Here is a 19,959-nt window from a genome sequence, read left to right on the forward strand (position 1 = left end):
CTAGGGGCAAGACAGGAATAAAGACACAGACCTACTAGAGAATGGACTTGAGGATATGGGGAGGGGGAAGGGTAAGCTGTGACAAAGTGAGAGAGTGGCATGGACATACATACGCTACCAAACGTAAAATAGATAGCTAGTGGGAAGCAGCCCCATAGCACAGGGAGATCAGCTCGGTGCTTTGTGACCACCTAGAGGGGTGGGATAGGGAGGGTGGGAGGGAGGGAGACGCAAGAGGGAGGAGATATGGGAACATATGTATACATATAGCTGATTCACTTTGTTATAAAGCAGAAACTAACACACCACTGTAAAGCAATTATACTCCAATAAAGGTGTTAAAAAAAAAGAATAAAATAAAATGACTGTTAAAGATGTTCCTCTGGTACAAATCCTGAAAACAGACTTATAGAAAGGTTCAGAAGTGTATGTTCTGAAAGCACCATAGGAATGTGAGATGTTAACAGTCGGGGAACCTGGGTGAGGGGTATAAGGAAACTGTACTGTCCTGGCAAATTTTCTCTAAATCTAAATATATTCTAAAATAAAAAAATTATTTAAAAAGTATATAGTCTTATATTTTTTAAGCAAAAGAACGGGCTCTAGGACTCCATCTCTCACAGATAAGCTATGTGTATATAGATGATGTTTATGTGTGTGTGCTAAACCCTTGTAGTGACGCCCACACCTTAACTGTAAGATCCAGCCATGCCATAGTTCTTCTTTTTTTTTTCTTTTTCCACACCATAGTTCTTTTGCCCTTTATCTGGGCCTGTTCCCTGGCTGTGGGTCTCCAGCTCCTGGAACACGACCTCTGCCTTCACTTGGCTAATGTGTCCTCAACCTCTGGGCCTCCGTTTGGATTCATTTCTACTGGGATGTCTTCCCTGGTCCTCAGATCTGGGGCTCCTGGAACATCCTGTACTCCTCCTTCGTGGCATCTGCCAGCCTGTGACGTGAGGACGTGTTTCCTTGTCTTCATCCTTCTTTCTGGCCGCAGATCCGTGGGGCCAATCTGTTTTATCTCCAGTTCCCAAAATAGTGCCTGGCCTATAGGAAGTGCTTAATAAATCCTGTTTGAACCAATGAATGTACAGTAGTGTGTGTGTATATGTGTGTGTGAGGGAGAGAGGGCTTCCATGAAGTGCACCTATGCCGGGAACGGCTTACAACATTGTAGGAGTGCCATAGCCATGAAAAAATGGCTATCAGACAGGGTTTATGTGAGGAGTATTATTAAAATGGTACATATAAAGTGTTTTCTTTTTCAGAGGAAGAAGAGAAGGAATAGATGGAGAATAGCTGGGAGTGGCGGTTAGGGCCATTTTGTGATGGGCTTTCAGTGACTAATTTAAACTTGACCTTGGTTGCAGGGAGTTCCTGAAGGTCTCTGAGCAGAGGATACTCAGTCCTTTTGGTACTCAGGTAGTGAACAGATAAACAGGAAAGAGAAGACCCCAGAAGCCAAAAGACCAGTGAGGGCTAATGTAATAATTCAGGGCAGAGGTCATAAGGCTTTAAACAAAGGTGACAGCAGTAGGTAGAGACTGGAAGAAAGAGAAGACAAAGGTGTATTTCGAAGGAAAAATATTTGATGAAAAAGAAAGGATGAGGACTTCTTTGGTGGCGCAATGGTGTAGAATCTGCCTGCCAATGCAGGGGACATAGGTTCAATCCCTGGTCTGGGAAGATCCCACATGCCACAGAGCAATTAAGCCCGTGCACCACAACTACTGAGCCTGCGCTCCAGAGCCCGTGAGCCACAACTATTGAGCCCGTGCTCTGCAACAAGAGAAGCCACCTCAATGAGAAGCCTGCGCACCGCAACAAAGAGTAGCCCCCGCTCACCACAACGAGAGAAAGCCTGCGTGCAGCAATGAAGACCCAAAGCAGCCAAAAATAAATTAATTAATTTAAAAAAAAGATAACGAGTATTAAAAAAAACGAAAGGATGATGGAGCTTATTGACTTCTTAGATGAGGGGGACAAGATGAGAAGGGGGAATCGAAATGATAATACTGCCCTAGTTAAAGAGGGGACATGGGAATGGCCTTAGTTTTAAGCAAGAGAGATACCTACTAGACAATTTTAAAAGTCTTTTTAATCTTTAAGGGCTAAACTTCTCATTCATTTGTAATAGAGAAGGTAGCGTTTTCTTTTCTAAAACCCTGAAGTCTCCCTCTTTAATTAGGGAGAATTAAGAAAACTAAAAAGCAAAGAGTTTTATTAAGCACCCTTCCATTGCGGACTTTGGAACTGCATTTACAGAAGGTAATAAACCTTCCTGGTATTTCCATTTAGATAATCTCCTGCTAGTCAGTTTCAAGAATTTTATTATTATTTATTTAGCTCATATCTAGACTGTAAAAAAATGAGTTCAAATAACTTGGTAGCGTCACAGGACAAGGCAGTGAACTAGAATTCCTCCAGCTCATTGTCACTTTGTATGAACACGAAATCAAAGGGTCTTACAGATAATAAAAAGATCATTCAGAGATCCTGACAGTATGTTTTTGTTTTCCATACTAAATCTCTATAATAAAAAATTTAATAAAACCTCCTATATATACACAGCAAGGACTTTTCTTTAAAAAAGGAAAACAGTCTTGACTATATTTGTTTACTTTCTGAAACGGAGAAATATGGCTTTACTGAAATCTATGGTATTGCTACAAGAATAACGTTTGTCCAAGAAATGAAAAATATAATTTACCTAGGAAAATTCCAAGAGAATACCCTTTGCTTCCAATATCTTCTGTTTGGTCATAGTAAAGTGGGAAGCATACTCCATTTTTTCCATAAAAGTTTCCAAAATAATCCTCCTTCCAAAATGGAATCACAGCTATTAAAAATCCCACAATCCAGATGCAAATGAGGATGACTGAGGTCTGCCATTTTCCAGGACGGATGTTACTGAAGGGAAAGACAACGGCCAGGAACTTCTCCAAAGTCAAGTACGTCAGCAGGAGGACGGAGACCTCGGTGGACAGCACGGCCAGGAAGCCCAGGAGGCGGCACTCTAAGCTCTCCATCCACAGCAACGCGTACTTCTGATACTGCCCGCGGTATTTTAGATCAAAAACGCCAACGAAGAACAAATAAACACCCATCAGGCAGTCCGCACCTATTGAAGAGTCATAGAATGTATGTTGGTAGTTCCAGCATCTCCGTCTTAGTTTTCTGATTTAGGTCTGCTTCCTTCTTCCTGTATTAAGTGAACTAACGTAAAACCTACAATAGTGCCTAGAAGCCAATGGACTTCAAAAGGTGTACTATTTCTAAAGTACTACACTGCATCTTTGTTTTATAATTTTGAAAAAAATGGTGGTGGGGAGATAATTTGCGGGGGTATGGGGGGGGTCTAGGTTTTAAACAGTAAAAAATATTACTAACATAGTTATTAAAGGAATCATTTTCTGGGCTTGAGGAGCATGGATGCTATTGCAATTGAAGGTTAAACAAAACATAGTTCTGTGACCCACAACCTGTCCTCTATAATCCATCCCTTAACTCATCGGCTCCCTGTTACCCCATTTCGAAGACATAAGTCACTGCAGATTCATGCAATCCAGAAAAGAGCAGCCAAAGAGAACAATAGTACCTTCATACTTTTAAAAAAATTGCCCAGCATATATAATTCATATTAAACGCCATCTGTTGAATGCCAAAGAGCATTCTCTCTCAGAATATCTCTATTCTGTGCTCTATAATCTAGAGCACAGCTCTCCAAAGATATCCTTAATCCATTTATATAGGAAACATACTTACAACAAAGGATTTTGATGGACGTAGCATGGGTCGTGTTTTCAGCTTTAATGAAAGATCTCATGCCAATGACAAAAAGATTTCCAAAGCAGGTTATGAAAGCTATAACCCAGACAAATATTCTGAGGATATTGTTAGCCAAGAGGTCCTCAAATGAAGAAATGCCGTCAGTCAAGGGCATACATATTCGGACATGGGAAGCATAGGAGCAGTATCGAAAGTTTTTGAAATAACTAAAGTCAAAGGGAAAAGAGAGTCACTTTACAGCAATGACACAGAAACGACAGTTGCAGTCCTATTGGGGCTGCAGCTGTGTTAGGTGTGTGGCTTCACTAGGCTTGGCTATTTTTGTTTAGTAGTGATTACGTAATTGTAGAGTTCTTCATTAAATATTACATTACTCTAGGCAGTGTTCTTCCTTTAAAGGTGAAGAACCTAAAGAACATAGGTATCTGCTGTGGCTTGTCTGAGGTAAGTCAGGGGAGGACATGAGAATGGGAAATCTCCGGGACTCTACTTTTCCCCATCACGTTGGGTGATTCTCTAGGGTATTACAAAAAAGTAGATTGTCATTGTTAAATTGATCTTTTAGCAAACATTCAGGGGCTTCGGTTTGGGATATAAGGGACCCACGGAGTAGCTCACTAAAAACATTCCTGTCTTGTACTTAGTTTTAAGTATATTCACTTAAACTAGCCTTCTTTTCCCTGGTACAGGCAGGAAGGGAAGGTCCCTGAGACTAGGAAAATTCAGTCTCATTGAAGTGAGGAGGAGAAGCAGCTGCCTTAAACACAGATTCCTTAATAGGGCCTGGAAGGACTTAAACCATTTCTAGAGAAAAATACAGGCCTGTCTGTGATCAATGTGTTTATGGTCTAAGTGTGTGGAATCTTGAAGGGCTGGAATTGGGGAGATCATTTGGTTTACTGCCATTCTCCAAACCTGTTATGTTTAGGATTTTCTCCCATAAAACTCATTTTATTTTTATATTCGTTCACCACCTCTTTTAGTTCTTTTCTCTTCATCTAATCTTTTTTTGTCATCTGCCCATTCAATTGCTAAACTAGCAAGTTAAAGAAAGTTTGTTTATATATTTTTACATTTATATGTGTAGATAAAATTGCTTTGGTAAAAAAAATTCCATTGGATACAATTAAAAGAGCAATTAACTGTTTTATTTTAAAAAGCCAATGTTCTCAACATATGAATACTATATCCTCTGCACTTTTTAAAAACTTCTGACGTTCAATATAATACAACAATTTAAAAACATTTGAAAGATAAGGTACAGCATGGTGATTATAGTTAATAATACTGTCTTGTATATTTGAAAGTAGCTAAGAGAGAAGATTTTAAAAGTTCTCATCGGGCTTCCTTGGTGGCGCAGTGGTTGAGAATCTGCCTGCCAATGCAGGGTACATGGGTTCAAGCCCTGGTCTGGGAAGATCCCACATGCCGCGGAGCAACTAGGCCCGTGAGCCACAACTACTGAGCCTGCGCGTCTGGAGCCTGTGCTCTGCAACAAGAGAGGCCGCGACAGTGAGAGGCCAGCGCACCGCGATGAAGAGTGGCCCCCGCTTGCCGCAACTAGAGAAAGCCCTCGCACAGAAACGAAGACCCAACACAGCCATAAATAAATAAATTAATTAATTAAAAAAAAAAGTTCTCATCACAAGAAAAAAAAATTTGCAACAATGTGTGGTGATGGCTGTTACCTAGACTCATTGTGGTGATCATTTTGCAATATAGACAAATATTGCATCATTATGTTGTACACAGGAAACTATAATGCTGTATGTCAATTATATCTCAGTAAAAAAGAGAAAATAAAAATAAAGTAGAAGAAAATTTGAAAAAAAGAGAGGCAGGGAAAAAAAAAAAAACAAGAAAGCTTTACTTTGCCCCGGCTTGCAGGCTTCCCATGATTGGACCCCTGGCTACCCTGATCCGCCTCAGCGCTTCCCGTCCGCGCTCACTCCACCCAGACACGTCGGCTCCCTTCTAATCCTCGAACAAGCCAGGCTCACCCCCTTCTCAGTGCAGTGCTTTTGCTTTTCTCTCTTGCTGGAAGAATCTTCCAGGAAGAATTGTCTCCTTCCACTCAGGGCTGCTTGACTGTCACAGCTCTGACTTCTAGGTGAACTACCTACATCTTCCTTCCTTGCCTTTATCTTGCTATACTTTTCTTCCCAGCATTTCTTAATGATTTATTTGTTAACTAGTTTACTTTCTGGTTCCCAAAGCTAAATGGAAGCTCCGTGAGGCAGACACTTCTCTCTCTCATTCATCCCTGTGTTCTCCCTGGTGTGGGGGAAGTACTCAACAAATACTTGTTAGATGGCAAATGAATGATGCATGGTTTAGTGCTGGGTATGTCACATAGAGATATTGAAGGCTATCCCTGCCCTCAAGTAGCTTACGGTGGTCCAACCTCTCCTCCCACTGGGACCAGGGCACTGGTTGGCAGGTGGACGTGTTTCAATAAACGATGGGCAAGGAAGATGAAAGAAGAACCACTAGGTCACTTAGTAGGGAAGTAACTAAGTTCACACATTTTCTGTTAATTGTTGGGTCCTTCTTGACCTCAACCTGCGGTTCATATTTAAAGCAGCAGCTTCTCCATCAAGTTCTATAAAGGTTGAATTTCTTTGTTCTAAGGAGACTTCACATTCTGCCTGCAGCAAGGAAATGATAGCCTCATGAAATATTTATCTACTAGAGCCACAGAAAGACAATTTATGAAAACCATATGGATATACATCAAATACTTGTCTTTGGGTAATCACACCTACTGCACAGACATAAACAAAATATTCTCCCAAAAGGTCACCTTCACACCAACCATTTCAGCCCCTTGCTGATCCCAACTTGATATCTTACATCGAATCCTCCCTATTGTTGTGGATAACAATGGTTGATTTTTGAAGTCATGAACACATTAGATTACACAGTTGATAAAGAAATGATCATGTCATAAACTCCTATATTAAGACAACTTACACAGTGCACTTTAGCCAAATATATTAACGTGACTTATCAGAACTACTATAAAGATTAATTACCTCTGTTTTGCACTGCACTCAGTAACAGAAACAACACCTGGAATTTATATAGCACCTTTCCTCTTAAGGGCTCAAATCTTAGAGTAGCTGACTGCTCACTCATGTGAGGTGAATTAATGTTTCCAGGTCTCCTGAGTACCATTAGCCAGTGACTTCATCTTGTGTCATATGTGGCATTCTGGTACCCTAATCTCTTATTGGGCCTCAACTGGATAAACAGCATGTTTCCAGAGAAAAGTGTCATTCACGTCAGCACATCATAATATTGAGCTCTATTTGAACAGGGACCAAAGGTGACAAAATTAAAAAGTTCTCAATAAAAAGACTTTTCTTGCATAAAAACACATTGCAGGGGCTTTCCTCGTGGCACAGCGGTTAAGAATCCACCTGCCCAGGCAGGGGACACGGGTTTGAGCCCTGGTCCGGGAAGATCCCACATGCTGCAGAGCAACTAAGCCCGTGCGCCACAACTACTGAGCCTGCGCTCTAGAGCCCACGAGCCACAACTACTGAGCCCGCGTGCTATAACTACTGAAGCCTGCACGCCTAGAGCCCATGCTCCGCAACAAGAGAAGCCACCGCAACGATGAGTAGCCCCCGCTCACTGTGACTAAAGAAAGCCCACACACAGCGATGAAGACCCAACGCAGCCAAAAATAAATAAATAAATTAATTAATTAACTAAAAATAAAACACATTGCAGTGATACATCAGACAGTTTAAAAGAGAATATCAGCAACATTTCACCATACTTTCTTCCCCATCGGCAACATTTCACCATACTTTTTTCCCCATTCTTTCATACATACATACATGTGAGAAAGATTCTTCATGGGCTGAAACATTTGTGTATTTATACTTGGAATCTCTATCCTTTCCAGGTCTCTGGAAAATATGCACAATAGGTTTCATGTTTTTAGGATTTAACTTTTAAATCATTGTATTCTTTGTCAATCTTAAAAACCATGCTTCAAAATCTTGTTATAAATTCAAATTAGGATGAAAATTTTACAATAAACTGTCTTAGAAAACTGCCATTTCTATTTATGCCTCCTGTAACTTGGAGCTGATTTGTCACTTTCATATGCAGAACAACCTTCTAATAAAACACGTTCATTCATTTCTTTGATTTAAAAATGACAGTTGTGATTTATATGATTGTGAAACTGGCTCTGTAGTTTGATTTTATAAATCACGAAATATGAGTTAGAGGGTTTCAGACAGGACTTGATATTTTCAACCTGAGTTTTGTCAGAATCTGGATTTAAATACAGTCATTTCTTCCTGGCCTATGTATCTTTAAGGTAGAAAACCATGGAAGCAATAATAAAAGGAGCTCTGATTCAGGACAGTCATTTTCTAAGACAACAGTGGGAAGCATAATTCCTGTAATTCCTCCAACCCCATAAAATGTCCACAAAGGACTCCAGTGATAACCTCTAACACTCCTCATTTATCCAGAAGCTTCTTCAAATACGGATTATTAGAAGACACTTTAGGATGGCATGAATTAAGGGAGTCTGCCATGTTCTCAGGAAACATAGATGGAAAGAGGATAGTCTAAAAAGACAGAAACCTTTTGCTTTTTAAAGGCTTATTTTGAAAGATGTTTGATTCTCACTCAGCTTCTTTTGGGCAAATCTGAATAAGGATTTCTGGATAAGGTTCTGAGTTTTCCTTTGCATATTGAGTCCTTTATAGAGGACCTTGGTGGTCAGAAATGAGACTTAGGAAACAATTCTACCACTGAATCATCACAGGGCCCCTCCTGCAGGAAACTCTGGAGTCCTTTTTAAAGGATTCCTCCCCCCCCCTTCTTTCTTCTGCTCTCTAGCTTCTCCTGAACTTATCACAGTTTTACCATTACATGGATTATGTGATTATTTGATGAATAGCCTGTGGTTTTCAAAAGAGCAGAGGCTACTATATACTGAGTGCCCAAGACAGTGCTATGATTAAGTTGGTGGCTAATAAATGTTTGTAAAATAAATGTGTAAATGAATCTTTAGAGAAAAGAAAATGAGACAATAAAGAAAGAAAAGAAATGAAGAAAGGGAAGTATGGGGTAAATAGTTACTACTTTGACTTTTCAGAAAGGCGTGATGTGTAACTTGATACTTTGCCTTTCGGAATTCAGTACGTAGTGAGTGAAGGGAAGATCATTTTGTCCATATCTTCTGGCTTCTCGAGAGCAGGAACCAAGTCTTTTTCATCACTGGATGTTCACTAATATCTATTGAGAATCTAAATCTTGTATTAATTTCCAACAGAAAACTATTTAGCAAGAATAAAAAGTGATATTAAGGATTGGTCTTTGGAATTAAATGAAGAAAGGCTTTGGGCTGGGATGAGGTAAAGTAATATGCACTCTGTGGGGAAAAAAAAAACCAGACTTTAACCAACAATGGCTATTCATGGGAAAGGAACTGATGAGGCTCACAGAACAGCTGGCAGAGTTCTTGGCACCATTTAACATCTAGTATGTTTGAAATTTTAAAATACTAAACAATATTAATTGTCTGAATGTTCATATTTATGGGATAATTTTTTCTTTACTGATTGAAAAGTAAAAAGCATGCTCTGAGGATTGATATCAAGTAGACTGTTGTAGGAAAGAAGAAAGGGAAGAAGTAGAGAAGTCTTATATAATTTGCTATTTTTTTTTACCGACTGCTTAGTAACACAACTATTGCAAATTTAATTCTTTGTGAAAACTGTAAGAGATTTTTCCATATGAATCCTGTTTTCAGGAAGGAACTATATATAGCTTCAAACACAGAAATGGTCTTTACACACACTGAATGGTAAAAAATGAGATTCTGTTGTCATTCAGTACATACTTGATGGTAATCATGATATTAACAACTGTCTGAGGATGCATGCTCAAATTAAAAGCCCTCCTGTGTGTCAAATACCTGTTTAAAAATAAATGTGGTCCTTAGTAAAGCACACACACTAAAATTATAATCAACATACTGTTACATTTGACTTACAGAGACTGAAGTTGTTTAAGACTTTCAAACTGGTTCTTGTGGAGATACAAAAGAGGATTGGACGACAGGTTCCTTTTGTACGATTAGAAGGGAGGAGGAAGGAAGCATGAGGATATTATTATTTTGGAAACTCAAGATGTTGCCATTTAAATCTGATGACAGGGGGAAGAAGAACTTACAGTTTTTGAAGAAGCTTCAGGTCTTTGAAAATGTGGGGTGGTAGCTCCATTATCATATTGCTAGACAGGTCCCTGTTGGTGACAGTGAAAACCCAAAGCAATTACATTGGAAATAAATGACACAGTTATTACTCCTCACAACTGTCATCAGACCATTTGATGTAACAGAAAATACAATCCAATTTAACCAACCTGATAGCTTGTTACCCAACAAAGTCATGTGAGTCAGCCAAATGGATATGTTTTCCATCACCTTCAGACAGGTGACATTTTGCTCATCCAGTTCCCATATCTGGAATTTCCTCTCAGCCCCTCTCCAACACACTCCCAACATGGCTTCAATGTCTACTTTGATTAATTCCCTCTGTTTTAGGTACTCTTTGTACCTTCAACCATTCATTGTTTCTGTGATTCCTATTTGGTTCATGTATGTGATATCTTGTTTATCCAACTACATTAGAAGCTTTCTGAGATCAAGACCTATGTCTCTACTTATTTTGCATTCCAACTAAGAGAGTTTTGACCACATAATAGCTGCCCAGATGATCTTGAATGGATAAGTTCACATATTTTTAGTCTACTTTTATATGGTACTTTTTTTTTTTAGAAGAAATTGAGAATTTAGATCTAAATATAATAGGGCTGTCCAATCCAGAAAAAATTGCAGGGCAGTGTCGCTACAGAATGTGAAAAAGAGATTTGTCAGGATAAGAAGGAATCAGGAATCTTGAAGGGTCCAAAATATCCTCTGAGCCAGAGAAGATGTTAAAAAGTGAAACAGATGTGAAATCGCCTAGAAGTCAAACAAAAGATCTTACCTATTTTTGATTTTTTGGTGCTCCTGATGGATATATGGGAGTGACAAATAACTATGACTTAGTTCTTTCTCTAAAAAAGCTTACAGTTAGAGTAAACAACTAGATTATGAAACAAAAGAATGAAACAAGTGTTATTACACAAGTACAGATGAAAAACAGAGGAAGGAATCATCAAACTTGGCCTGGGAAATTAGGAAGCTTCTGAGCAAAGTTTGATGATTTTTATAGGTGGAGTCAAAGAAGAGCAGATTTTCAGGTGAGGATTAAGCAGGACCAGAGAAACAGATGCTTGGAAGTCAGTGACATCTCCAGGAGTCAGCAAATTGTCCAACGTGGGTGGAGGATAGAAAGGATGGGGAGATGTAGAGGAGGAGAGCCTGGAAAAGAGCCTGGAGACAAAATGGGAAGGCCATGAATACCTTCCAAGGCAGTATTTCCCAGAGTACAGTTCAGGCATCAGAATCAAGGAAGATTCTGATGATAAAAAGAGCACTTTCCTGGTGCCACTCCAGAACTATCACACCCGAATCTCTGGAAGGGAGCCTGGTAACATGCATTTAAAGCCAGCATTCCTTGTGATTCTTCTGAACGTTAACATTTGAGAACTCTGTCAAGGACTTTGCTTTATGGCAGGCAACAAGGAAGGAGAATGTTAAACAGGACAGTGGGAAAATATGCTCTGGGTTATGGGATGATAATTCTGTTAGAAGAATGAAAGATAGGATGAAATGCCAGAGATTCAGAGGAGGGAGACCTGGCAGGAGGCTGTGACCCTGGACCGGGTGAGAGCTGATACGGGTAGAAGGAGGCACTGGCAGGGTTTGCGGTCTGATAGGACATCAAGTGTAAAGAGAGTTAGAAGGAAAGGGAACAGTCTTCTAGCCAGGCTGCCAGGAAGAATGCAGGTTCCACTAAGATAGGCAAGCCTAGGGGAAGAAGCTGGCTGTGGGGTAAGGGTCATCTGTAAATTAACTTAAACAAATAGACTTTGAGGGACTGTCATGACATCCAAGTGTAGACAGCCTGCCAGCTGGTGTTCTGAGCTGGTGCTCCAGATGCAAGGAGCACAAGTGGGTCACGGCGCAGAAGAAAGCCACAGGTGTGCACAGATCAGAGGGAGGGTGACAGCAAAACAAGATGACGATGATCTCGTACACCTGGAGAACGTCCTGCAAAGTGTTACCTTGAAAAATAAAGTACAGTCTTCTGTGCGGAAAGGATCTGAGTGGCCTCATCTAAGTGTGCTTACTCCTCTCCAGAAGGGGTTTGTGGTCAAGAAGGCACAGTAAAATTATCTAACATTTTTGTAAACTTAAGAAATGTAAATGCCTTGTTCGAGTTAATTCTATTGAGTTCTGAATTTCTTCTATCATACTGGTGCTATCTGGATTGGAATGAATTATTGGTGGTCCTAAAAGAAGAAAGCTAGCGTCTCTTATTTAGGCTCTTGTTTTTGGCAGGGGCAGGGGGTTGGCTTTGCCTAAGTGTAGTATAAGACGAGGATTAGGAAAATGTTCAGAATGTGGACTCCGTACCACTGTCTCCTTTAGTTTGTATAAAAACACACTCCTGTTTGTCCCGGGCTACTCTACTCCTCCATTCCACCCCCGTAACCCAAATCTGTATCCATCCTCCAAGGTCTGATCAGGAATGCCCCTGTGAGAAAGCAGTGAGCTGTCTTTAATTTTTTGCCATAGAATGATAATATTTTAGTTCTAATGTGGTGCTTTGCACATTATAGGCACTTAAATATTTGTGGATTTGGTTTATGATACTCATTCATTAGATTAAATTATCTTAATTATTTGTGAATTGTTTTTCAAATTACTCTTATTGAACTACTTTTCACAGTCCTTTCTGGATTTCAAAGCAAGGTATAAAGAATGGGGGAGAAGGTGATTAAGAAATTAATTTCCATTTTTTAGACTTCAGATCAGGAGAAGGAGATCTCTACCCTTATCACCACTATGTGTAATGTAACAGACAATTTTAAATGCCAATGATACATCATTTTGTGGGTAGCGATGAATTAATAGCAAGACAGATGATTTTCAAAAGGTTTAGATCTACAAAACATATATTTGAACAGAAAAATGTGCATGAGCTCTCTGAATATTTTTCAATGAGCCTCTTTCTAGACATTTCTATTTGCGTCATCTGCTCTGGAAGTTATAATATCTTAAGGGATAATAAGCATGTTCATTCTTTTGTTTAGTTATAATTGATTAATATTATTTCAGTCATTTATTCATTCAGCAAGCATGTATTGAGAATTAATTGTACTCCAGACATTAGAGAGGAGAATCCCTGAGTTTAAGGAGCCATGGAAAACTCATTTACTCCCAAACACATGTATGTATGAAATCAGTCAAAGAAAATAGGCAGAGAAATTAGAGTAGGCTAAATCCATATTAAGCCCACTGCCTGATTTTTAATTTGCTTTTAGGATAATGTTGGTTTTCTTAATTGATTTTGAATATCCAGTGGTCTACAGGATTTTGATTGCTACTAATGAAAAGCAGTCTCACTAGTCATTTAGATTTGTAATCCTGAAGAAGCAATCATATTTTCCTAGTAGACAATGCTACTTACAGTTCTCCTAAATTTTTTAATGACGAAAATGTCTTCTCTGGAACAAAATCAATTTGATTTCTAGGCAGAAACCTGTAAGACATGGTAAGAGTCAGCACTGTTGATTTGTGTCTGCTGTAATAATCAGTTCTCATTGGGAGATGCCATTGATCCGGTGTAATTTAATAAGCCTCCTTTGAAATCTCAAAGCAAGGCACGTTCTGGTGTGGAACACAGGCAGGAGCTTCTTACAGAGAATGTATCCATATGCTCTCTCCAGGACATGCTCCCGTAAGGAACTTGAGGTGCTGAGTGTGGTTTACGGAGCTGCACTTCGTTTGGATTCTGATTACTTTAGAAAGTGTTTCTTTCCCAACATGCACACATGCAATGTCAAATTTGGACCCTGTTAATAATTCTGTGAAGGCTTTGAGAGGATCTTTGGGTACGGCACATTCCTTATAAGAAGTAGTCCAGAAAAAGAGCAAAGCTTGAACCAACCGCATTTGGGCCACAAATAAAATTTAAATTTGGTGGGGGAACAGTGATTTTACATTTCCTCTGTCTAGAAATGGAATCCTCCAGGACAAACGGCAAAAAAGAGGGGGTCGTCAGCTAACTACCTTACAGGGGTATAAACAAATGAGATAAAGAGTATGAAGGTGATTCAAAAGCTATATGGTGTTATAAAATAGGAGGCGTGGATGATATTTGTTTATCTTCCAGTGTTCTCTCTCATTATCTATGAGACAAAGAATAAACTCTTTGCATCTCCTATGTGGGATAGCCTCTTTTCTTACTAAATATGCTAATCTTCAATCTGATTGATAAATCTGCAACCTGGCAACAGCCTTATCTCTTAGTCTGTTGGAGAAAAGGGGTTAGATTACTACAAATGGATATGCTCTGATTTTTCTTTCCCAACCACCCATCCAAGCAACAAACATTACTAAGTACTTACTATATATGGAGAACTATGATTAAAACAAAAGCACATTCTTGTGTTTTTAAGCTTACCAGTGCAAATGTGCCAATTAACCGATCCATCTGCCTTCCTGCCCCCATAAAAAACACAGTCAGCAATCAGAATCACCAGTCAGAATCTTTGGCCAATCAGAATACATTAGAGGTTCTTCTCTTTGGAATAAAATTTTGTTTTCTTTAAAGAGAGAGACATCAAGTGATAAGTGTCATTAGCAGTAACCACTTTCACATACATTATCTCATTTCCTTGTTGACCGTGGGGTTAGGTACCAGTTCAGCAGAGAGAGTGCACAGAAATGATGATTGCCCTCAGAAAGAAGGAGGCTTAAATGGTTGGCAGCTAAACATAAGGCTTGGCCCTACCATCCAAGTCAATAGATCCATGTGTACATTTTCTAGTACTGCAGTTTCAGACCAAGGCTGTAAACAAAACATACTTTAAAATTCCTTGCCAATATTTTCTTTCGATTTCCAAAGCTACTGGGTTTCCCCGCATTTACTGAATTACACTGTATACTTACAGCACTGTGAGTGAATTGCACGACAGAAAGGTGGAATTCGTAAGGTATTTTATTCCATTGCCTTCCAAATCCCTAAAAGGCATGGAGGAAAAATATTTTTAATGTTTTTGCACAAATCATATGTCTAAAGGCAGTTTTTGGTGATATAACAGTTCTGAACTTTATTTTTACTTCATTCCAATTTTTAGGCTTTCCTCCTACTTATTGCAGGGTCCGTATAATTAATATTTTGTATCTTTTTCCCCTTCTAATTAGCGTTAGAACTTAATAAAATTGAGCGAAAGGGCAGCCCGCCATTTAGTGAATGTGTCTCTGTGCCGGACACCATGCTATTAATTAGCATAAAATTTGTACAGTAATAACAGTAACTCCCATTTATTGGGCTTTTATAGTGTCAGGTACTGTTCTGAGTGCATAATACACACTCCTACAAAGTTGGCATTATTACCTCCCATTGAACATATGAGGAATCTGAGGATCTTGGAAATTCACTTTTCTTCTCGTCACACAGCTACTGAGGGGTAGAACTGACCTTCTAACTCCGATCCATCTGAATCTAATGCCTAGACACTTAGTCATGGCATCGTAGATCGCTATATTCTCCCCTCCCCTCCCCCAGGGTCAGGTAGATATTTGTGTCTCTATTTTACTGAAGGAGAAACTCAGGCCAAACTATCTACCAAATACTGGATGCCAGAGTCAGGATGGTGAGTCCCAAGCTGTGTGAGGGGAAGTGCCTGCTCTTTCTACCTCCCTCCATGGTGCTGACGCTGAGTGCAGTGCTGCTCCGAGGGCCCCGGGTCCCAGCATCACCGGGGGACTTGTTAAAATGCAGATTCCCAGGCTCCACCCCAGACCCACTGAATCAGAAACGCTAGGACTGAGGTCCAGCGGGCTGTCCTGAGTCTTTGCGCTGCTTGCGCTGTACGCTGACGCTGGAGAAGCACTGGTGGAGAGATGACGTTCTGCCAAGGTGAACCTTTTATGACAGCAGCACCCGCACCGTCAGGGAACAACCTCGGGAACACTCCGACATGGCCGCTTCCAGCAGCGCCAAGGAAGGAGAGGATCGGCTCTGCTGCCAACTCTCCTCATTCCGTTTACCGCTGGCTTCCTACAGGCTTTCCGTACATGACAATAGCTGTTTTGCTGCCTCTGAACCTTTCTCACATTCACGTTAAAATCACCAGTTCCTCTGTCATTGCCTTTAAAATCCTATTTTAAAGCCATCTTGGAGGTCTTGCAGGAACTCAACTTTTTTTTTCACTCTTAAAATACAGCAATTGCAAATAATAAACAGTGTAGTCCCTTGGAAGTCCAAATATTGTTCAGTAGAATAGGGAAAATGTTTTTACATCTCATAACACTTTGCAGTTGTGAGCAACAGTCCTAGCTGATAGCAAGTGAGGGAGGAGAAGCATGGCCAAGGTGGGTTTTTTCTGCCTTTGAACTGGGGCGATTTGGGTCTGACCTCTCAGCTCTCATTTGTGATCAGCCAATCTTGCTAACGACATCTTTTCACTGAGTGTCTATTTTTTCCCTCGTGTCTGTGGGAGCCTAGAGTGAAAATGAGTGTCCCCAGAACCCGGGGCTCGGATGTTGCTTCCTGGTCTCCTGCTTGTTGCTGATGCCCATTTTGGGGACCAGGTGGGTACAGGCAGGAGGCCTGATATTTTTCTGTTAACGTTACTCCTTCATGTTGCTTTCCCATTGTGTGGATGTACTTGCTTAGTTTCTAAGTATTTTCCACCTATTCTTAATGAGTTTTATTCTCATGTTTTTCAGATCATCAATTCCCCCCCCCAACCCCGCTTTGTTTTTTTAAGGCAGCTCTGCACGGCATGTGGGATCTTAGTTCCCTGACCAGGAATCAAACCCGTGCCCCCTGCATTGGAAGCATGGAGTCTACACCACTGGACTGCCAGGGAAGTCCCATCTCTCCCATTTTTAACATTTAGCGCACTTACGTGAGATCCCCATTGCCTTAAAAGCCTTTTGATAACAGGTATGTAAATAATTTTTTTAAGTCAGTAAATAAACACAAGGTCACCTAATAGTGTTGTAACAAGTGAGGCGAGTTCAGAGAGGATCCAAAGCTGAGGTACTAAAATGTTATCATATTATGGGTATTGAGTCCCCTGATTTGACAACGGGGAGAGTTCTGGGGGGACAGTACAACCGGCATTTTCCCAGGACAGGAAGTCGCTTCTGTGCCAATCCTGCCTGTCTCAGGAGACCGTGAATATGAACATGGTGGAATGGTGGGTAGTGGTGGTGAAACCAAATGAATGGTTTAAATGTGTATTGGTCGAAAGCTACCAAGGAGTGGAAATGGTTTAGCACGTTCATTTGCAGAGTTTTTTTTGAGCACTATTATGTGCTGATCCTTGTGCTGGGTATAAAATCACAGAATTTACTGAACGGTAGGGGATAAACAAGTAAACAGATGGTTCTATGATGACAGTGCCCTGAGACAGCGGTGCAGTGGGCGGAGGGGAGGCGTGGTGGAGCCTTTCCTGTCGTAATCGGGGCACAGAGGCAACCACTGAACTGGTGGGTGTGTGAGAGACGGCTTCCTGAAGGTGACACTTAAATTGACTTTTGAAGGAAATGTCGGAGAATGAAGAAGCAAGACCTTTCAAGTTGAAGGAACAACATGTGTTCAGGGAACTGACTGAAGGAGCAGTAATTTGGTGTATCTGAAAGGAAGGCACAAGAGGAGAAGGGGCTGGCAAAGAGACCAGGTGCAGTAAGGGATAGAGGACAACGGGTCCCTGGTGCTAAATTGGGAGGCTTGAACGTTACCCTCACACCCGGGGGGATTCCCAAAAGATGTTTAAACCAGGAAATGACATGACCAGATTTTGGTTTTAGAAAGAAAAGCAGAGATGAGCTTTTTATGTAATTGTTAATTAACTTCAGGGCTAGTTTCCTGAATCTGGGCGAATAACAAATTAGCTGCTAAGTGCATACTCACATCCAGTTGAGTTGAGGCATTTGGGCACACATCTGCTTGGGAAGGGCTTCTAAGTAGTTATTCACCATAGACCTTTACACAAAGAAGAGATTAATTAGAAACGAAATGATATGCCACTTTAAGAACAGTATTTTTACTATTTCCACAGTTTGGGAACTTGTATGCTAAAATCAATATATTAGGATGAAGAATATAAACATAACTACCTCTTCAAAATGGTCTCTAGATATGTGTGTGGCATGGATAAGGGAGCAGATGTCAGAGAAACTATGAATGCATAAGTGTGATACATAACCTAGGAATAAATATGAAACAGTTTGACTTTATGAGATGAAACAAAAGTATATACTGGGTAATAATTTTGAAGTTCATGGTAATTTTCCTTGTAAACTTCAAATTTGCAATCATTTCCAGCATCATACATCCAAAGTTTCATTTTAAGAGAAATGTTAATCATTTACAATATTAAAACGCCACACTGGAAACTTCATTAAATCTAAGAAGTGATAGTGGGGGGCATTTGGGGAAGAAAACAACTTATGAACATGTTAAGCTGCATGATTAATTTATGATATTGTGGTCCCTTTTCACAAATGGAAAATTAATGATGCTATATGATCAACTGTAAAGGAACATTATAATCCCCTGCTGATAAATCATCCCAGTATATTAATAAACACTGCAAATGTAATTACGAGAAAAGCTTAGTTGTTAAGACAAAGATTTTGGAATTTTCAGTTACTCTTGCTGGACAAAGGCACATTTTCCTTTGTTAAAAATGCACATTTTCCTTTGTTAAAAATGCAGTTGGAGCTGAACTCCTGGAAGACTCTAACAAATTTAAATGTAGTAAGGAGATGAAAATGAATACTATCTTTGGTGAACCACTGCAAATAAAAACATGCCTTAGAAAACCAAAACAGAACATGCCTTAGGACTAAAGGGAATTAAAGGAGATGAAAAGGAATTGAACTAGTCGGCTTCAAATATACCATGAGCCATGGATAGGAAGTAGCAACAGTAACTGTGGCTTGAAATACAGGGAAGGTTTTGACTAATATACATTGTAGGGGGCTTGATTTTCCTAAAGCTCTTTTTGTAAGCTAGTTTTAGACGTCATTGCAATTTATAGACAGATGGATTGAAAGGTAGATGAATACTTACAGGAAAAACAAGGAATTTAATCCAGTAAACAACCGCTGTGAAATTCTGGTTATGGGATTGTCATCTAGAATTCTGACAAAACGTATCACAAACATTTCCAATGTTACATACATTTGTGAAATTAAACCAGGAAGAAATAAAAGGCCGTGTCAATCCTGTCTCCCCCCAACACCTGCTCTCCTCCTTCCTGTCTGTCCACACTTGGCTCAGGGCTCTTCCCAGAGAGCTTTTACTTCACCCCGTGGCTGGAGCAGTACTTTCCTCCAAACCCCCATAATCCCCATCCCAGGATTTATTAAGTCCATCCCGATGGTCTTTGCTCCCTGTATCCACCTCCCTTTGGACTTAAGAACCTTCACCTCTGGGTTCCTGGGTCCAGACAAGCTGCACTTAGCTATTGGTTGATTATGGGCTCCATAAATGCTTTGACTTACTGATTGACTGAATGAAAAATGAATGAAAAATAATTCTTAGGAAATCACAAATAGTTCCTTGGTCTCACAGTGTTTAAATGATGTAATTAGTGGGGCCTATGCAAATAAACTTATTAGAAGCTTTGAGGGTGAAAGAGTGAAAAGATTTACAAATTCAAATCACTGTTTTTAATTCTATATGGTATTTTCCTAGAAAAAAATAGATAAGAGGAAATATGCCTTCTTTTCTCTCGTTGCCTTTGAAGCCAGGTACCATTTCCTCTTACTTTCAGAGGTACCTGAGGGTAGGATTTGGAGAAGGGGGCTTCTGAGCACCTACTATATGCCAGGCATTCTGCATGTGACACTTTATATATGTTATATGATTTAATTCTCACAACATCCCTCTTAGAAAAAAGGAATTATGATTATAGTTTAAAGATGAGGAAAAAGAGGCCTAGGAAGATCAAGAAAATTGTCTGGAACATTAAGCATGGGGCCATGGCATACAC

General features: G+C 40.0%; 1 protein-coding gene across 1 annotated transcript in view; it reads right to left on the reverse strand.

Annotated features, from left to right (window-relative positions):
• RXFP2 (relaxin family peptide receptor 2) overlaps positions 1-19,959 on the reverse strand; it is a gene marked incomplete at its 5' end in the record, with an annotated part of 96,790 nt that overhangs the window by 17,869 nt on the left and 58,962 nt on the right. Inside the window, 9 exons of the mRNA XM_082435345.1 lie at positions 2,714-3,124; positions 3,769-3,998; positions 7,641-7,712; positions 9,821-9,892; positions 10,000-10,071; positions 13,410-13,481; positions 14,894-14,965; positions 17,871-17,942; positions 19,035-19,106. Coding sequence (XP_082291471.1) covers positions 2,714-3,124; positions 3,769-3,998; positions 7,641-7,712; positions 9,821-9,892; positions 10,000-10,071; positions 13,410-13,481; positions 14,894-14,965; positions 17,871-17,942; positions 19,035-19,106 — 1,145 coding nt within the window. The remainder of the gene's footprint in view (positions 1-2,713; positions 3,125-3,768; positions 3,999-7,640; positions 7,713-9,820; positions 9,893-9,999; positions 10,072-13,409; positions 13,482-14,893; positions 14,966-17,870; positions 17,943-19,034; positions 19,107-19,959) is intronic.

The sequence above is a fragment of the Balaenoptera physalus genome (assembly GCF_965194825.1).
Source record: "Balaenoptera physalus genome assembly, chromosome: 18".
NCBI classification, from domain to species: domain Eukaryota; kingdom Metazoa; phylum Chordata; class Mammalia; order Artiodactyla; family Balaenopteridae; genus Balaenoptera; species Balaenoptera physalus.